The sequence below is a fragment of the Gilbertella persicaria genome (assembly GCF_025201335.1).
Source record: "Gilbertella persicaria strain CBS 190.32 chromosome Unknown B0P05scaffold_85, whole genome shotgun sequence".
Classification (NCBI taxonomy): Eukaryota; Fungi; Mucoromycota; class Mucoromycetes; order Mucorales; family Choanephoraceae; genus Gilbertella; species Gilbertella persicaria.
Window position 1 is genome coordinate 49,066 of NW_026252046.1, and position 18,315 is coordinate 67,380.

The 18,315-nt window shown below is 37.5% G+C and overlaps 8 protein-coding genes across 8 annotated transcripts; 3 read left to right on the forward strand and 5 right to left on the reverse strand.

Annotated features, from left to right (window-relative positions):
* Positions 1-2,495: 2,495 nt before the first annotated feature.
* B0P05DRAFT_566158 (uncharacterized protein) lies at positions 2,496-4,915 on the reverse strand. The gene is given in 4 exon segments (XM_051581020.1): positions 2,496-2,674; positions 2,699-2,890; positions 2,910-2,947; positions 2,981-4,915. The coding sequence occupies 3 exon segments, from the start codon at positions 4,743-4,745 to the stop codon at positions 2,699-2,701; spliced, it is 1,995 nt and encodes a 664-aa protein (XP_051429165.1). The 5' UTR covers positions 4,746-4,915; the 3' UTR covers positions 2,496-2,674.
* A 113-nt stretch (positions 4,916-5,028) lies between these two features.
* On the forward strand, positions 5,029-6,690 carry B0P05DRAFT_566159 (WD40-repeat-containing domain protein). The gene is made up of 4 exons (XM_051581021.1): positions 5,029-5,104; positions 5,160-5,413; positions 5,455-6,127; positions 6,232-6,690. Exons 2-4 carry the CDS (start codon positions 5,355-5,357, stop codon positions 6,451-6,453), a joined length of 954 nt encoding a protein of 317 aa, XP_051429166.1. The 5' UTR covers positions 5,029-5,104; positions 5,160-5,354; the 3' UTR covers positions 6,454-6,690.
* Positions 6,691-7,603, reverse strand: B0P05DRAFT_566165 (uncharacterized protein). The gene is made up of 3 exons (XM_051581022.1): positions 7,419-7,603; positions 7,082-7,367; positions 6,691-7,004 (listed from the first exon to the last, which is right to left on the reverse strand). The coding sequence occupies exons 1-3, from the start codon at positions 7,556-7,558 to the stop codon at positions 6,705-6,707; spliced, it is 726 nt and encodes a 241-aa protein (XP_051429167.1). The 5' UTR covers positions 7,559-7,603; the 3' UTR covers positions 6,691-6,704.
* Positions 7,604-8,158: 555 nt separating this feature from the next.
* Positions 8,159-9,066, forward strand: B0P05DRAFT_566167 (uncharacterized protein; the record flags this gene model as incomplete). Its single annotated transcript, XM_051581023.1, has 2 exons — positions 8,159-8,605; positions 8,656-9,066. Exons 1-2 carry the CDS (start codon positions 8,405-8,407, stop codon positions 9,061-9,063), a joined length of 609 nt encoding a protein of 202 aa, XP_051429168.1. The 5' UTR covers positions 8,159-8,404.
* A 22-nt stretch (positions 9,067-9,088) lies between these two features.
* B0P05DRAFT_481682 (uncharacterized protein) lies at positions 9,089-9,635 on the reverse strand (the record flags this gene model as incomplete). Its single annotated transcript, XM_051575192.1, has 4 exons — positions 9,089-9,179; positions 9,230-9,338; positions 9,388-9,510; positions 9,545-9,635. The coding sequence occupies 4 exons, from the start codon at positions 9,633-9,635 to the stop codon at positions 9,089-9,091; spliced, it is 414 nt and encodes a 137-aa protein (XP_051429169.1).
* A 618-nt stretch (positions 9,636-10,253) lies between these two features.
* On the reverse strand, positions 10,254-10,957 carry B0P05DRAFT_566176 (uncharacterized protein). The gene is made up of 3 exons (XM_051581024.1): positions 10,842-10,957; positions 10,684-10,812; positions 10,254-10,631 (listed from the first exon to the last, which is right to left on the reverse strand). Exons 1-3 carry the CDS (start codon positions 10,917-10,919, stop codon positions 10,278-10,280), a joined length of 561 nt encoding a protein of 186 aa, XP_051429170.1. The 5' UTR covers positions 10,920-10,957; the 3' UTR covers positions 10,254-10,277.
* B0P05DRAFT_566179 (Muskelin N-terminus-domain-containing protein) lies at positions 10,958-14,092 on the reverse strand. Its single transcript, XM_051581025.1, has 13 exons — positions 14,015-14,092; positions 13,467-13,959; positions 13,300-13,410; positions 13,172-13,230; positions 13,010-13,126; positions 12,506-12,942; positions 12,424-12,457; positions 12,315-12,400; positions 12,273-12,285; positions 12,061-12,227; positions 11,467-12,015; positions 11,129-11,424; positions 10,958-11,084 (listed from the first exon to the last, which is right to left on the reverse strand). Exons 2-13 carry the CDS (start codon positions 13,912-13,914, stop codon positions 10,975-10,977), a joined length of 2,427 nt encoding a protein of 808 aa, XP_051429171.1. The 5' UTR covers positions 13,915-13,959; positions 14,015-14,092; the 3' UTR covers positions 10,958-10,974.
* Positions 14,093-17,881: 3,789 nt separating this feature from the next.
* B0P05DRAFT_438825 (peptidyl-tRNA hydrolase) lies at positions 17,882-18,315 on the forward strand (the record flags this gene model as incomplete). Its single annotated transcript, XM_051573733.1, has 2 exons — positions 17,882-18,131; positions 18,167-18,315. Coding segments are annotated over 2 exons (399 nt in total), but the record flags the coding sequence as incomplete, so codon positions are not given.

An 18,315-nucleotide genomic window follows, 5' to 3' on the forward strand; every position in this document is an offset into this window, starting at 1 on the left:
TACGTTTAGTTCAGACAAATACTGAAACTCTTCTTTAGCCCTTTACTTGGATGAATGATAGGCACTAATTCAGTAACAACGCCGTGTTCAGTTTTTGTAAATTCCTCGGGGTCTTGGTCTTTAGTGATTACAATAGAATCATTATTATCGTCGTTGTCATCAGTATCAGAATAAGGTGTGTAATCTTCAACTTTATTTGACTTTGAGTAAAACATTTACAACAAGTTGTGTTACTATAGTCATCGCTTGCAGGAAGATTTTCTGAATCTTCACCTAGCTGAGCTTCCTGTTCCTCAACTAGGTTTAATGAAAATCCTTTGACGAACTAGCACCATTATTCTTGTTTAGTTTGCGATAGCGGTCTTGCTCCATTCGACGGATATCTTCACTACGCATTTTGCAAAAACGGCGAATGTGACCAATTTTGCCACAGTAATGACAACGGGTGTTTTGTCGAGGAGAGGAGGTCATCACGCTTAAATCCATTGGCTCGCCGGCATAGGGTCTCCTTGGTGGAATAGAACGGTTGGCATTGAAAAATCCAACATTCGACGATAAAAAGTGGGATTTTCATGTATAGCGCTGTCGTGTGCAATTGCGACACGAATGGCTTCTCTCAAGTTAGTACTTTGGGCTTGACGAACTTGAGAACGGGTATCCCGGTTAGAGAGCCGCGCATAAACTTGTCGCATGATTCATCTTCGGTAATTCCTGGGATAGCAGCAATGATGTCCATAAAACCATTAATATAGTCGTTTAGGGAACCCATTTGTCGGTAGGCTGCCAATTTATCTCTGGCAAGTCGGATAGAGTCATCGGGTCGGAAAAAATCACCAATTCCCTTTTAAGTGTCAACCAGTCTTGTGGTTCTTCTTCAGTATCAGATTCCAGAGTACGGTACCAGGTGTCGCCTTCCGCGCAACAATGTGACAGCATAGCACTTAGTTTGTCTGGAATCCCAGCCTTGGAAATCAGCGTAACGTTCAAGGTACGAACCCATGAGTCAATAATCATGCATCGCGAGTACCGTCGTAGGTTGGGGTTCAATTGTACGAGGTACACTTCTACCACCATTGTTATTCAAGGCCTTGGTAAATTCTTGAATAAGGAGCAATAGCAGTATTGTCAGACAAATCAGAGGTAGAGTTTTCTTTGGACATTTTTTTTTCAATAATACACCATATAATCAATTAAGATAATAGAGTAATTACAGCACGTAGGCAAAATAAAGATACAATACAGCACTTAGGCACAGATATACAGCACGGAGGCAACAGGGAATACAACAGTCAGGACGGACGTCTGATGCTACCAATTGTCGTTTGATATTTTACTTAGGTTTGTATTCTTATAGTCAAGTCACGAGACAATAGAACGTTTCTTAGCCAATAGATTCACTGGGAAATATTCTGGAAATAACGTGACGTCACAGAAAGGAACTGTGTATTGATACAGTAAGTATAAGATCTTTATTTATAATAAATGTAATGTTACCTGTGTATTGATACAGTAAGTATAAGATGAAGAACTTACAAGTATCAATAACACAGTATTTATATGTTTTCTAATTGTACTAAAATATATAAACTATAACATATGGAGAAGGAAGTAATTAAATACTTAAAGCTGATTGATGTTTCTGTCTTGACGAATCTAAAGTGTGCTTGGCTTTACTAATGCGAATCAAGTTGAGGCGGACTTTCTTTCTTCTTTTGTTCAGTACTTGTGGTTTAAACCTTCGTTTGTTCGGATTATAGTTTGTTGGAAGGTTATATTCAACTTCAATTGGCTGTTTCTTACTGGAATCGCTATTTTCTGTGACATTATTGAGAATTTAAATAATTATTCTATTTAACTTAAAAAACTTATGATGTAGTGACGTAAGCAGCCATTCCGATCCGAGTCTGTTTGTGTCCGAGTCGCTTCTATACTATGTGTGTACGTAGTAAAGTGGTGAAGCACCCTCTGAGTAATGGTTGTTCTTGTTCTGGGTGTTGTAATAGATGTTGGTGATGATTCTGGTGCGTTCGTGTGAACATGTGGATCCAAGGGCCAACAAGAATACTAGCAAGCAAAACAATAAGCCATCTCTCATTTCATACAGGTCATGTATTTTCTCAACAGTGTTAATTCCCATAATTTTCTCATACTCTTTCTTATGCAAGTAAATCAAGGCCTTTATTATCTTTACTTCCTTTTTTACCCGTTATCTGTCTGTACCTGTGATGATCTGACATTAAATAAGTCTTCAATTACATAGTAAAACATATCATAATCAATTTACATCAGAAATAGACATAAAAGAACCTCTTGTACTGAATAAGACAATGTATCTTTTAACAGACTAAGACTTATGACTGAAATCCATAATTTACATTATTTAATTAATTTAAAGTAGTCTATGATAATAGAGACTCAGTCATTTGCATGAACTCTACTACTACTTACTCCGACATCTCTTCAAAAATGATAACAATAAAATTGTATAAAACAGTCTCAAAGTATCTACCTTTGTCTATACATTAACTTATCATATAACTCTCTATTATCAAAACATCACAAGAATAAACCTATACAAGTTCTAATCGACTTCTTTGTTTTTTTATCTTTTCTCTTACAACATCACAACAATAACAAATAGAAACAATGTTTTTTAACAAGTTTTAAGATTTAGGTATTTGAACAGTGAATTTTTTATTTAAACCAACGAGTTGCTAGTGCTATCCCAGTAAAGAGGCACTTTATCATGCAGAATTTCACCAAATTCCTTTGCAGCCTTCATGATCGCACGAACATTTTCTTCTTCGGAGCCAAGGAAATCACGTAATGTCCAACTAGGAGCCTCTCCAATCTTTAAAGTCAAGTTTTCAGCAAATCGATCAACCCCAAGCTTCTTTGTAGAGCGAGACTTTATACAAAGAACGGTGTGGTTCAAAAGCAGTAAGATCTACAGGAAGTTCATGATCTTTTCTTTTGATACGAGTCATGTCCCATATCTCATCTTTACAGACTTCAACCACATATCCTTTCCAGTTGTAGAGCCATTTTGTCTTTTGAGTCACCAAATGAGGGACATAATCACTAAAAGTAGCCATGATCAATCGTTTATCAGGTGAAATGCGCAGGGCTTGCCAGAATTTAGAATGAGGTGTATCGAAGTCATTGTTGGGTAATTGACGGGCATGTTGTAGCTTGAGATCCCAAGAGTAACGTCCTTCAATGTTGGTACAGTTGATATCGACTAAATCTGTACAGTCTGTCATAGTGTTCCAAAGAAGTCGAGAGCCTGTTTCAGTAAAAGAGACTTGCATGACAGTATCCCACATATCACCACGCGAAGCTTCACGCTGACCAGACACACGGGGTGGAGCTGCTGCTGGGTACTGCTTTGCATGAACCACAAACGAAGTGCGTGGGTTCTCAGAGTATTCAACAGCATCCGTACCGTTGGAAAGATAGTCAAACAAGTGTTGAAGATGATCCCTTGTTTTGCTCATACAGGGTGCTAAAGCAGACTTGAACATGGGCTTACGGAATATCTTGTCGCTGACTTTTTCAATTGATAGGTATTTATCATCCTTCTTGGGGTAATTCATCAAACAGATACTACCATATCGAATCTTCATACGGACCATCCAGTCATTTAAACGTAAACTTTCGATACCATCTGCCAAACTCTGTTCAATAAAGGTTTCATTGCGTGCATTTAATTTTCGTCCTTGTTCAGACAATTCCTGAGGTCGTTCATCACTCAGACTGATGAGAGACATTGGTGTACCATGAGCCACTGTTTCCAATAATCGGTGCTTTTCTAACATCATTTTCTCTCGTTCAGGGTCTGCATAAGTGTAAGTGACAAATGTACTCGGTAATCGACGGTATCTCAAGAGCCATTGCTTGGAAGGTTGTTGCAATAATCGCAATGTACTTCCAATAGGCTTACGACAACAACGCAAATACCAGTTACGAACACGCTTGCCTGCTTCCCTGACAGATTCCTCTGTATCTGCATTGATTCGGATCAAATTGCCTACTTCTTCGTACCAAAGGAACGCTTTGCATTCAGCCCGAATCGAATTGAAGTATTCTTCACCTCGATCACCCATAAAGCGCACTAAAGGCAAGCGTTTATCAGGCAAAGGAAACACAGCATGGAAGTTTTGAGGTACAGCAGGTAATCCTTGGTATCTTTTCTCTTCGTCCATCTTGGCTTGCTTTCGTTCAGCACGTCTTTTCTCTCTCTCTGTCAATTCGCGCTCAGGCTTACTCCATTTCTTCGTTTTGCGAAGGGAGCGTGTGTCGTTTTCGTTAGCACGAGCAGCAATCGTGTCGAGGTATTCTTTTGTCTTTTTGATAGCGATTTCGTCCCCCCAGATATCGATTTGATTGTAGTCTGAGTTGTATTCAATGTACGAGTTGGAAGCGCGTTGGATTTCTTTGGCGCGTGCCTTGTTGAAACCACCCAGGATATCCATTGGGTTAAAATGGGCAGGCAAGACCCAGTAATCATCAGCGTTTCGATGGACAGTTTCTGGTACGACAGTCGTGTCTGTAAAACTACGAACTGAACCACTTGAGACGGGTGTGTCTGCTCGAGCATGTTGAAGGCTCATGTCGATAGTGGGTGTTTGTTGTCGCGATTGTGATTGTGAAGGTATACGAACAGTGGTATCTCTCCAGTCATCATCATTATCAGAAGCTTCATCGTCGTTAAAGGTATAAGGTATTTCTGGTTCAATAGACATTTTTGATTAACAAAGAAAAGAAAAGAAAATAAAAAAAAGAGAGAGAGAGAGAATTTATTTCTCGATGATGCCTCTATTGTTTTGAAATAGAATAATACCCTTTTTTTTTCATGTTATTTTTATAGAAACAGCCATCATAGAGTGTTGTATAATGTCTGCTTAAATACGCACATACAAAAAAGAAAAGATGCATAATCAAACAGACCCTATTGATTTGGAGGCTTAGATGGCTTTAAAAACGCGTATTTTTCATTTCTTTTTTTTTCTCTCTCTCTTTTTCTCTTTTTATTATATGAACCTTTTGAATACAACAGTAGACACTAAACTTGGAACAATAGCTGAAATTAACGGCAATCTAAGTAAATATAGTTGAATGAACGCGTCTTTCTTTATTTATTCATTCATTGGCTTTAGTCCATGTAGAAAATGAATCGAGTCCAGCTATAAACGAAGTGGCAGCTAATAATGTAGATAACACCTACTTTTTTTTTCTTTTAGAGAGTCAACTCATCGCTTTGATAGATAACCTTATACCCTTCTATTCGCTACAAACAAGTAGAAGACTTGAAACCTGATTATGTTTATACAGCAGCCAAGTCCTCTTCTTCTATGGTGGATACGTATTATAACGATATCAAATCCACACTTAGTCAACAATGGCAAGAAAAGTAAGTAAACCACCACAAACCTTCTTGCTTAACTGTGCTAGATTTCCTATGATTGCAGCTACACCTCTTTATAAACAAGGCAAACGCATTTATGACTATATCTATTCGACTTATTTAAAGCCATCCGATGCTATCCTAGAACACCCTAAATTCAATTCAAACAAAGATACAGTCGTATACATGGCTTGGCACCCACACCAGGACATACTTGCTATAGTTGATAAACATGACGATGTCTACATTTATGAAAAGCATGATACTGTCTGGACATGTCAAGTATTAAGAGACATTCAAATGAAAGACGTAACAGCATTAGAATGGAAGCATAGATCAGCAGGCACCTTGGCTGTTGGATGTAAGCAAGGTGTATGTGTCTGGACAATACCAAGAGTAGCCACAGATCAAGAACCTCAATTCCATCCCTCAGCTTCTATGGTCTATTTGTCCTATCAAGGTCATGATCATGTAAGTTCACTAGCATGGGATCCTACACCCGGTAGTCATCTCTTGGCTGTTGGTTCCGCTGTCTCGAATGCACTTGTGATTTATGATATGTTGCTCAAGAGAACACACGTATTAAAGAGATATGGTCATGGTTGTATTATGTTGCGATGGAGTCCTAATGGTGAATGGTTATTTGAAGGCGGTTCGATTGGTACATCCCGTATGTGGGACACAAAACACTGGGAATCAAAGGTGATCAGTAATCCTCCTGTTTGTGGGTTCAAGCTGCTTGTTGGGCACCCGATAATCGTTCCTTGGTTTTTTCAATGTATGGCAAATCTGATCTTCATGTGTTATTCATGAGTGGTAAGCAGATCCATAGTGTTGTGGATCATCCATTGGCTTCTTTGCCAGTCACTACTGTCACGACTGAATCTAGAGAGCAGATCAAGGCTGGTGGTGTGATTCGCGATATTAGTCTGGATGGCTCCAGATTGGCTATTGCTTTTGAAAATACACCATTGATTGCCTTGTATTCACTTAAACAAGACTCACCTCTTAATTTGAATACAGAGCCTATTCTTTTCCCTATGTAAGTCAGAATGAGATCGTATTCGTCTCATTTATTCGTTTATTCTAGTGGCTATGTTCATGGATCAAGCGTATGTATGGACAACACTGCAATGTCTGTTACTGCTATAGATAGTCAACCACTTGGTATCTCATTTTGCAAGAACCATAAACAAGGCTCAGTCATGGCTATCTTATGGAAGCATGGACTAGTGACATTTGTGACTCACAAGTACCTCACAAATGAAGAAGTGCGAAAAAGATTCTATTAAATAATTTATATACGTGATCTGTAACTTCTAATAAACGTATTGCCAACACCACCAATACCAAATGCAGGACCAATACGACCAATACGGGCTAATGTACTCTTGAGATATTCTTTACGGATAAGAAATGTACGATTGGCTATGGTGGCACCAGGGCGATTATAGATGTCCAATGCATACAGATGAACAGGTGTGCTTGCTAATTGAACAATAGCAGGGCAAGCAAGTTGAGCTGCTACCTGAGATGATTTCTGGCTGAAAGAGGCAGTCTGTTGAAGCCAACTAGCAATATAAGGAGGTGCTGTAAACTAGCAGCAATCGTCAATGAATCTCTGGCAGCAAATAAAAAGTAAGATAGCTTAGGCAATGCTCTTGAGGCAGTCACACCAAACATACGAGCAAACACTTTATCCTTATAGACACATAAACCAATATTGGTTATGCTGGTTGTGATAAATTTATATAAAGATGTCTTGACAGGATCTACTGAATAGTTTTCACAGGTTGTTTCGACAAGATTAGCCGTTGTATAAGTTGAGAAATAGAGACCGAGTACAATACGGAATTGTGGTGATACAGTAAATTGAAAAGGATTTGACAGAAATGAACGCAAGCCGTATTTTAAGCCATCTGTTAATTGTCTTTTACCGTTTAAATTTTCAATAATCGATCTACATGCATTTGCATTAATTTTTTTTTTTTTTAATTTTTTTTTATTTTACCTGTCTACAATAGCAATAAAAGGTGAAACCATAGCAGCAGAAGAAAATGCAGCAAACAGATCAAGACCATAAAGCCTTAGTAGTCTATCTTTGGTATATAACAAAGGCTTCTCTTTTGAAATCGATAGTTCTGTAGACATAACTCTAAAATAATAATAATAATAATATAATAATAATAATAATAAAAGAGAGAGGGAAGGTGAGAAAAATTATAGATGTTCTCTATTTATAAACAGGATATTGAAATTCCGTATCGATTTGTTATTTGGTAAAGTATGTATGACTCTTTGTTACTCTTGTGTTTTCTTTCTTTTTTTTTGTCTTCCATTTTGCTTCGCTCCCCCTCTTTTCTTTCATTTTGATTGTAAAATCACTGGTTAAAAAATAAAATTGAGACTCAAGCTACTTTTCGATGACACATACACGTCGTTTTTGATAAAATACACAGTGTTAAAGGGACACAGAAAATGATGATTAGTCCAGGACAAAAAAAAAAAAAAAAAAAGGGTTTGTGTGAGAAAGGAATATGACAATAGGAATCCTATTTAGTCTAATTTAACACCTTATCACCGGCCCATCTTTGTTTTTGTACCTTATTTTATAATCACTTTTTAAATCAGTGAATTGATGCACATATGTTGTACATCTTGTTCAGATCAAACGAGTGTGACTTGAACCTTGTGAAAATAAAGTGTAACGATAATAAACTAAAGCTTTCTTCTTTCCTCTTTCTCTTCTTTTTTTTTTTTTCTTCTTTTTCTTATTTCTTTTTATGTGGTTAAAAATCAAAGGTAAAGCTAAAAAGAAAAAAAAGAAAACAAGATAAGCACAATCCACTCATTTCAATTCAAGTAAAGAATCTTATTTACTTTTCACCCACTGAGAATATTGCACAAGAAACAAATCAAACTCAACAAACAACACATCAAAGCAAGTCTAAACTAAACCAGAATGAATCCAATAGCCATGAACACAAAAATCATGCTATGTTTGATCAAATCCTATCTCAATTCATCAGTCTATCACACAGTCTAAAGATAGATATGAATACAGAAAAAACAAAACAAGTCTTCATACAGAATAAAGAGACAGTCAAAGACGAACAAGCCATGTTTGAACTTTTAATGCAGGCCTGGAAAGAAGATATTGAGCAACAATATAAAGATACAGCATCACAGACTGTAGAAGTCAAGAAACAATTAAACACAATAGAACAAGAAATCAAGAATTTCAACAGACATTAAAAGACATGAACAAACGACTAAATAACATTCGCCAAGAGACAGAAATATCAACACCTGTTGTATACAAGGACAAGACTGAGTTAGAAGAAGCACTCAAGGTCTCTGTTGAACGTATGACAAGCAATAAAATGGACGGATTTGATGTACTATGCCAAGAGATTGCTGATATCAACACACCGCTATATCAAAGTATTCAAGAAATAGACCACCTATTCAACAGCCATGGACCATGGCAAATAGACTTTAAAATGAAGATGTATAAATGCTTTGATATTCAATATGATCCATATTATGTCAATATGTTAAGGAGACATATGCATATCAACACAGAAGAATGTTTAGATAGTTATTTACTGGCATGTCATGCACTGGCCAGGTATTATGCCATTCCTTTTGACTAGGTAGTGTATCTCAAATAAATGATATTTATTTACCAAATCGTTGTTCCACTTTGGAGTATTTGTATAAACACTTGATAAATACATCATAATTCAACTGGTGTTCACTATAACAATTCCTAAAAAGAGATTTAGTATACAAGGCACGTGTCAGAAGAGAGGGACTTACATAATTTCAGTTAATCGAATATGCCAAGGAGGATAACCATCCAATGAAACGTAGTTATGTGGAAGACCATCATAGCTAATCATCAAATCAGGATCAGAAATAGTATTCACTATCACCATACATTAGCAAATGGCTCTTTATAGACACTAGTCCCTTACGATGCATATATGTGTTTACTAATTCAATGTCTATTGCCTGTTTGTTGTTTTTTATCATTTCTTGTACTACATATCCCATGTGTGGTTTCCCATTTTCACCTGATAAAACTGAAAATTTGATGGCTTATAAAAGTCAATGACATCTATCGTCTACAACCGTGTACTTTACCTGGTCTATTCTTTTCCATTTGGTTTGTCATCCATTCATGTAACATAGTAGATTGCTGTTTATAAAGATCAACTGCCATTGATTTAAAAACTCCTTTTTGTATGAAATGAGTCATGTATTCTGCTTTCTTATTGCTTTACCTGATGCATCATACACAGATACCTCTTGAATACCAAATTCCCAAGCCCAACATGTAGCCATACAAATGTCCAGCATCATTGTGTCCCAGTCCTTAAGACTTCTTGAGCTCAATAACTCACGAGAAATATGGATAGCAAGGTGGTTTGGTATTTTTGTCAATTGTCGTTTATCAAACTGCATGCGTGCTTGAATATCTGCTTTTGATTGATAGAATGTAGTATAGAGATAGACTGAAAATGAGATATAGCCAATATACAATAGATATAAAAAGTGCAATATGTACAATATCACTGTTAAAAATACATCGAAAAGTGAGTTATTTTGTTCTTGAATAGGCCTGCTTCTGTTTTTGATTTCTTGCTTTGATTCTATGGTATTTGTCATTGAAATGTATTTTGGTATCTTTTCATTGGTTGTCGAGAGATGCAAAGGACTGTATTCTACTTCATTATTATTTGTTGTAATAATGGTTGTCATAATGTAAAGAGATATATAACTGAAAAGAAGAAAGAAAAGAAATAAAAATGAAATATTTTTTTTATTTTTTATTTTATTTCTAATTCTAAATTTAGTCACAACCCTATGCCTTTGTTTCATTTATAGCCATTTTTTCTACTTCTTTATCAGGTTCAACTGTGTCTTGTTTCTTTTCAGAAAGAAAGGCAAGCCATAAAAATGCGATAGCCAAGACTAATAACCAGATACCATAAAGAATATACAGTGGCATTGCTGCTTTTTTGATCCTCATACCTAAAGGAATATTAATTAATGCCATAAACAGTAATAGTCGGCCAAGCCAAATATGAACATGATTGTTCCAAGGGCGTTTAGGAGGCAAACAATGATGCTTTCGACGATAACGAAACAAGAGATGGTTTACAGTACCCAACATGACTTGAGACCATACTCCAATAGATAAAGCAGTGCCAATGCCCTACAAGGAACTAGGTAAGTTCATGCCTAATATTTTTCATTCAATACGATACAGAATGTGGTTTGAGTTTAAGTTGACCAGATATACCAAATGCAATAAATGCTGAAATAGTAAAAGGCACAAATCCTGCTGTTGTCATGATAAGCATATGTACTTTGGGCCCCATGTTTTGCCCTTTTTTCTTGCAAGCATATTCATGCCCATAGCCACTGGGACAGCAAGCATCCATACAAATACCATAAGTGCAGCATGTAATAAAATAAGCTTGTTTTTTGTTTCTGGATCCATAATGAAGAAGAAAGGAAGAAAAAAAAAAGGAAAAAGAAAGGTGGTTGCTTTATTCTCATATCAGTTTTACAGCATTTGTTAATTTCCCTAAAGGCTCTTTCATCTCTTGAGGAATGTACTCTAATAATTTTTCAAACAGTCTTGTTCTTTCTGAAAACAAGATGTCTTTTCAAACATGTTAGAGAGTCAAATACATTCTGCTGATTTACCTTCAGTTTCTACAATGTTTGAAGCAAAGACATCCTTTTCTTCATCTTCATCCATCATTGTTTCCAACAGACAAAGGTTGGCACACATTTGATGAAATTCTTTTGATTCCTTTTCATTTTCATAATCTACTACGGGTGCTACTTGATTTCTAAGATATTTTAGAACACTTAATGTTTCCAGGTTGACATTGGCTTCTTGTGTCTTTTGCATACAAGCTATTTGATTACAAAGTTCTTTCAGTTTCTGCATACGAATCATATAGAAACACCGTCTCAAGATAGAAGAAGGATCAGGCCTAATGTCATTAGTAATCATACTTGGCAACAGTGATACATACTTGACCAATCTGAGTTCCCAGAAATCATTCAATCGTTTACTTGGATTTGAATTATCACCAGGATTGCCACCAAATATGTACTGGACTCGATGCACGGCATCATACACCATTTGATGAGCATAACGAGGGCATGGCTCTAATAAACTTGTCTTTTTGTTTTCATTCTGATATATTTTATGCCACTCATTTTGTTTGATAGAAAAACCTAATGCATTCTTGACAACATCTGAGTTTGTGTTGCGCTTATAGCCTGATAGAACATAGAGTTCTTCTAATGCAGCATCAATTGTTGCACGCTGATTAAAACCAGCATCGGGTCCAGCATCTTTGGTATAGTCTTGAGCTATTTCTGTAACCATATCTTGGTCTACATCGTAACGATAGAGGTCAGATAAATAGTCTTTGCCACGTTGGCCAGCAAACACATAGAGGGAGCGATTCGTCTGATCAAAAAGCATTGAATGGCCTACACGAGATTTCAAGGGCGCATTTTGTGGACAATGGGGAGAGGTAGAAGGTGAATTGGAAGTTGGCTTGGTATCATCATTTCTATTCCCCATATTAGACCTTTTTTTTTTATTTGTTCATGATTACCTAACAAGCTTCCACTGATTTGATTTGATATGGTAAGCATAAAGACCACTGTAGTTTTGTACTGTCGTGTCTCCATTGACTGTTCTTCCACCAAATACATAGAGTGTCTCACCACTTGGATCCACACACATTTGGTGGTCAAATATAAGTTCAGGGCCACCTTCACACTATACAAGCATAAGCTAGTGTTCTGCATGATAGGCACTACTTACAGCTGTATGGTTGCTGATTTTGATCCATTGATCGAGTGCAACGTAATACGATAAAAATCGGAGCACAAGGATTCTGCTGCATTTGTTGCCTGCGATGACTCTACGTATCTACCTAAAACAAAAATAGACTGGCTTGTTGAATCAAACAGACTTTATGGCATGAACGAGGACCTGGGCCACCTTGACTTGTTTTGATCGATCAATACACCTACACACTGTGTTTTCTTACTTACATTTGCGTATCTTCACTGAGCAGTTTCCACTGATTTTGTTGAATATCATACGACCAAAAATCAGACAAATCTTCCTTTCCATCCCAACCGCCCAAGATATAAATCATTTGATGATCTACATCAATACACATCTGATGTCCTCCTCTCGGCATAGGAACAGGCGCTTGCTTTTCTTGAGGCTTGAGTTGTCTCCAGATAGGTTTATAGGTTGCATTGTCTGAATAAGTTCGATAGATTTCACATTCATGATGTGCTAGTTGCAACACTCGCTCAGCTGCTTCAAAATCAGTCTCCACCACTAAATACTGATGTAGTTGAGATAACAGAGGGTGTTCTAATTCAACACCTGTCTTGTCTTTAATAAAGTAGAACGTATCCATCATATTTCTCTGGCGAAAGTATTTTAAGCATAAGCGGACTGTTTCTGTTTCTTTGTACTATATGAAGAGTCAATAGGATCATTCGCGTTTTATGTTTACTTGCAGTTTCAAATTCTGAACACACTCTTTGGATCACAGCTGGTTCATTGATGCCACGCACTTCAAGATACCAAATACTGTAATTGAAATTAGCACCAAAAGCAGACAATGGCACAATTTTGATGTATTTAATGGGGAGAATCTAAAGTGAAATGAGTTGAAAGCATTGGTTTGATAGTCCCCATACCAAGTTTTTGTATTGATACTTTAACGAAAATGTTTCTGGTTCGGTATCATTTCTTAAACCTATATGTATATATATATATATATGTATAGTGTATTAGGATGAGATATAATTAACCACAACAAGCAAACCATGATGTAGCAATTCAATCATATCGTCTTTTGGATCCACGCCACCATAGACCTTAAATTCTTTCAAGTTACAAACATGTCCTTTATGAAATTTACCAAACATGACAGAACCTTTTTTTCGTCTTTCTTTAGAATGCCTGTAATTTTTCCGAAATATTAAAACTTACGAGCAATGACGGGTTTATCGAATTTGATGGTAATAAACTGTTCATGGTCATTCAGTCCACTTGACCATCTAGAGGCTTGTTGTGTAGGTTGATTTACAATGATGTTCTGTGGGTGATAAGATCCCGAATAAGAAGAACAATCGTAAATACTGTATTTTAACTTGACTTGTCTTGCTTTTGACATCATAGATATTAACGTATTTTTGTGATGATCCATAGGTGCATTAGCAGTATTGTTTGTATGGACTTGCGAGGCACGATCCATGTGCTGCTGTGTAAGTGCAGCTACATTCATGGTGTCCTTATAGACTGGATGGTGACTATAATAAATGTTATTCAGGCGATGTTGAATGGATTTTCTTGTTTCAAGCATGTCTGAGAGTGCTCTTGAAGAAGAGGGAGGTGATCTCTTGTTCTGTTGGCATTGGTTTTCCGGTATGTAGCTCATAGGATGATACACTGCTTCAGACAAGAGCTCTTTGTCTTCTATGGTATTGTTGCCGATAATGGAAATGTCATGTTGATGTGTACTAAGGTTTGAAGTAGGTTCACTACTACTGCTACTGTCACTGTCATTGGGATGAAAGTCCATGTTAAATCAGTTTGAACCGAAAGAAAAAAAAAAAGAGAGAGAGAGAGATGCCCTTTAGATCATTCTTGAATAAATGCATATATAAGACAATGAAAAATGCTAGGTCATGTGATCAAAAACAAACGGAAACATTTCCTAAACACATTGTTACACTAGTAAACAAACCATACAAGCGTCATAAACATTGAAAAAGGGAAATAAGCTCATTTTTTTCCACTTTGTAAACCATCACGTCACTTTGTAGCCTGTGCTTCTTTATCTATAGTATATCTTTTGTGTTTGTAGCCCGTGCTGCGTCTCGAATTGGCCAATAAAAAGATTGCACTACATCCCCCTCCCTCCACAACCCCCAAACGCATCATTCTTTTCTTTTTTTTTCCTCCTCTTTTTTCTTAATTTTTCTTTCTTTATCTTTTTTTTCTTTTAAAATAAATCTCCCTTTCCTTTCCTTTCCCTTCTCCTATATATATTTCTGAATTTATTATGCCTGACGATAACAAACCAATGGAACCACGAAAAAAGCGAGCAAAAATCATGAGCGCCTGTGGTGAATGTCGACGCAAAAAAACAAAGTGCAACGGCGAACAGCCATGTCGAAGCTGTCAGAAATCAAACACAGCTTGTGTCTATCCAACAGCAGCACAACTGGACGATAGAAAAAACCATGGAGGTGGACATCCAAAGCAGCACTGGAAGCCATTGAAGACCGACTCAAGACAATTGAAGATATGTTACGAACGATTCTCCATCAATCACAGCCGCCGATGCACGATCCCAATTGTTTAAATAATAAAACCTCTGTTGCTAGTAGCCATGATAGTTCTCTTGTTGTTGATGAAGCTAGTCTTCATGATAGTAATAATAGTAATGATAATCGACTGCCTTCTATTCATAATCTCTCAGCATCACTACCACTTATGCAACAGCTACCAAACCCACTTGGATTAACTAGGCATGAAGAAGAGATCTATCATCAATATCATCAGCCACCGCCACATTCCATGTACCGCCCAATTCCTCAACATCACCATGACAACACTTTACAACATCCAGAAGAAGCCTCGGTATCAGAAAGGCATCTGCAGCCAATGAAAAAACGTAAAAGATGATACATTTCTTTGTTCAATTTCTACTCCTCTCACTCTTACTCTCACTCTCACTCTATTTATTATTTAATAGAAAATAACAATAAATAAAGAGAAACGGTTTCATTCTTTTAAGCATTATGTTTTGGTTTTCATTGGTTACTATCTTAAGTGGATTAAGGACTGCTTCCGGTAAAGACAAGTCACAATCCTTTTTTTATATCTCAACTTTTTTTTTCTTACAAAATCTCGATCTCTTCTTTTTTTTTTTTTACAATTCCAAGATCTGTGAATATGCCCAGTACTGTCTCTAGCAAAGAAGGTAAGTTGTTTCGAGGGATAAAGAGTATGCGTCTTATACGGAACGATAGACAAACATCGTAGCGATAAGAAGGAAAAGAAGGAAAAGAAGGAACGATCTTCTCGCAAGAGAGACAGAGACGATAAGAAAAAATCAGATAGCGAAGACAAAGCCGAGACCAAGTCTGATTTGCCTGAAAACTCTACAGAAGTACTCCTGAACCTGACTCCAAGAAGCGCAAGACAGTTGTTGAAGAAGATACAAACCAGGATGAAGATATTCCTGACCACCTTCGTCTTTCCAAGTTCCGTATTTCTGAAGGTACAGTCAACAACCTTGAGTCAAGAGGTATCAAATCTTTGTTTGAAATTCAAGCCGCTACTTTTGATGAGATTTATGATGGTCATGATGTGCTTGCCCGTGCTCGTACAGGTACTGGTAAGACATTGGCTTTTGCCTTGCCTGTCATTGAAAAGTTGGCTTTGAATAAGGAATACAAGGAACGTCGTGGTCGTGCTCCCGTGTGCTTGTTCTCTGTCCTACTCGTGATTTAGCCAAGCAAGTCTGTGGTGATTTTGAACAAATCTCTGGTAACCGTCTCAAGACATTGCCTGTGTATGGTGGTGTGCCTTACAATGAACAAACCTCTGTCTTTAGAGATGGTGTTGATGTCGTTGTTGGTACTCCCGGTCGTATCCTCGATCATATCAAATTCGGCAACATGAAGTTACATGACCTCAAGTTTATCGTTTTGGATGAAGCAGACGAAATGTTGGATGCCCGTGGCTTTGAAGAAGACATGTTCAATTTGTTATCCAACATTCAAGAACAAAAGAGCTCTCGCGACTATCAAACCTTGTTGTTCTCTGCTACTGTGCCCGAATCTGTCATGGAGACAATTAAGCGTTTCTTGAAAGAAGACTATGAACGTATTGATTTGATCGGTAATGCCAAGAACAGAACTAATACCAACATTCGTCATATTGCTATGCCCTCTTCATACCATACCCGTGCTGATATTATTGGTGATGTTGTGAATGTCTATGGTCGTAGTGGTCTGACTGTCATTTCTGTGCTACTAAGGCTGATGCCAACGAATTGGGTGCCCACGACAAGATCAAGCAAGATGCTGCTGTCTTGCACGGTGATATTGCTCAAGCTTCTCGTGAAGCTACTATGAAGGCTTTCCGTGAAGGTAAATACAAGTGTATTGTCTGTACTGATGTCCTTGCCCGTGGTTTGGATATTCCTCAAGTCGATTTGGTCATCAACTGTCAACCTCCCAAGGACACTGAACTTATGTTCATCGTTCTGGTCGTACAGGTCGTGCTGGTCGTTCTGGTGTCTGTGTCACTTTTTATAAGCCTGCTGAAGAAGGTCTGTTGTCTTACATCTCAAAGCGTACAGGTGTCAAATTCGAACACTTGTCTGCCCCTCGTCCTGAAGATATCATCAGTGCTACTACAGAAGATGCTTTCAAGTCGATTGATATGGTCAAGCCTGATGTCTTGCCCTTCTTTGCTGACTCTGCTAAGCAATTAATTGAAAAGCACGGTGCTGAAAATGCTGTTGCTGCTGCCTTGGCCTTCATGACAGGTATCATCAAGGTGTCCCTAGTCGTTCTTTATTGACTTCTCAAGAAGGTCAAACTACTTTGTTGATGCAATTGACCTATACAATTCAACATCCTGGCTATGTTCGTAATATTCTGAACCGTGAATACCCTGAATTGGGTTATGACGATTTGAAGGGCTGGAGAATGACACAAGATTCTATGGGTGTTGTGTTTGATATCAAGAGTTCTAAATGTGAAGTACAAGAAGATGGTAGTGTTCTTTTGGCTGGTCGTCCTTGGACTTCTCGTAATATCACATTGAGTGCTCCTTCTACTTTACCTCCTCTTCAAGAACGTGTAATAGAGGTGGCCGTGGTGGCGGCGGAAACAACTATGGTAATGGTGGCGGCGGATACAATAGCTATGGTCGTAACAATGGTGGTGGATACAACCGTAATGGCGGCGGTGGTGGTGGCCGTGGTGGTGGCCGATCTGGTGGTTACGGGTAACGGTGGCTATGGTGGAGGTGGCCAAAGACGTGGTGTTTACGGTCGTAACTAAAGAGATACATTTTCATCCTATTTTAGCATTTCCCCCTTTTTTTATTACTTTTTGCATTTACAAACAATACCTTTTTTCTATAGAGAGATTCAATTTGTATATGTTTGCTTTAATTTGTTTTCATGTTTATTTATTATCATTAACTAGACCATAAAGACATTTATTTGTTATCTAACAATAATAATAATAATGGATTTCAGTCTGTGAAAAGAGGCTTTTTTCTCTCTCTCTCTCTCTCTCTTTTCTTATTGAACATGGCCCAGTCTCGTATTTTAGTAAGCAACCCCCAAGATACAAACATAAAATTTAACCTGATCAAAGTTGGTTGGCTTAGGAAACGTACCATTACCAAATACTCGACATAATGTAGGCATGATGGTGCTCGATGCCATTGCCAAGTCGCTTAATCTAACATGGTCACAAAACCGTAGTTGGAAATCAGACATGGCTGAAACAAACATACAAGTTCAATCCAAAAACGAGTTTCATGAATACAAACTCACGCTCTTAAAGCCAAGAAAGTTGATGAACATTAGTGGATCATGTATTGCTCAAGCAGGCAAGTGGATCTGTCTGATAGCTTCATCTAATCCTACACAGTCAAAGATCTTTCACTTCCCTTAAACGTCTATGTCTTTCATGACGATATGCAGCGTGGGTTAGGTAAAGTCAGTCTGAAAGCAAGTGGATCAGCCAATGGACACAATGGCATCAAATCCGTCATTGATCATCTCAGGACACAAGACTTTAACCGT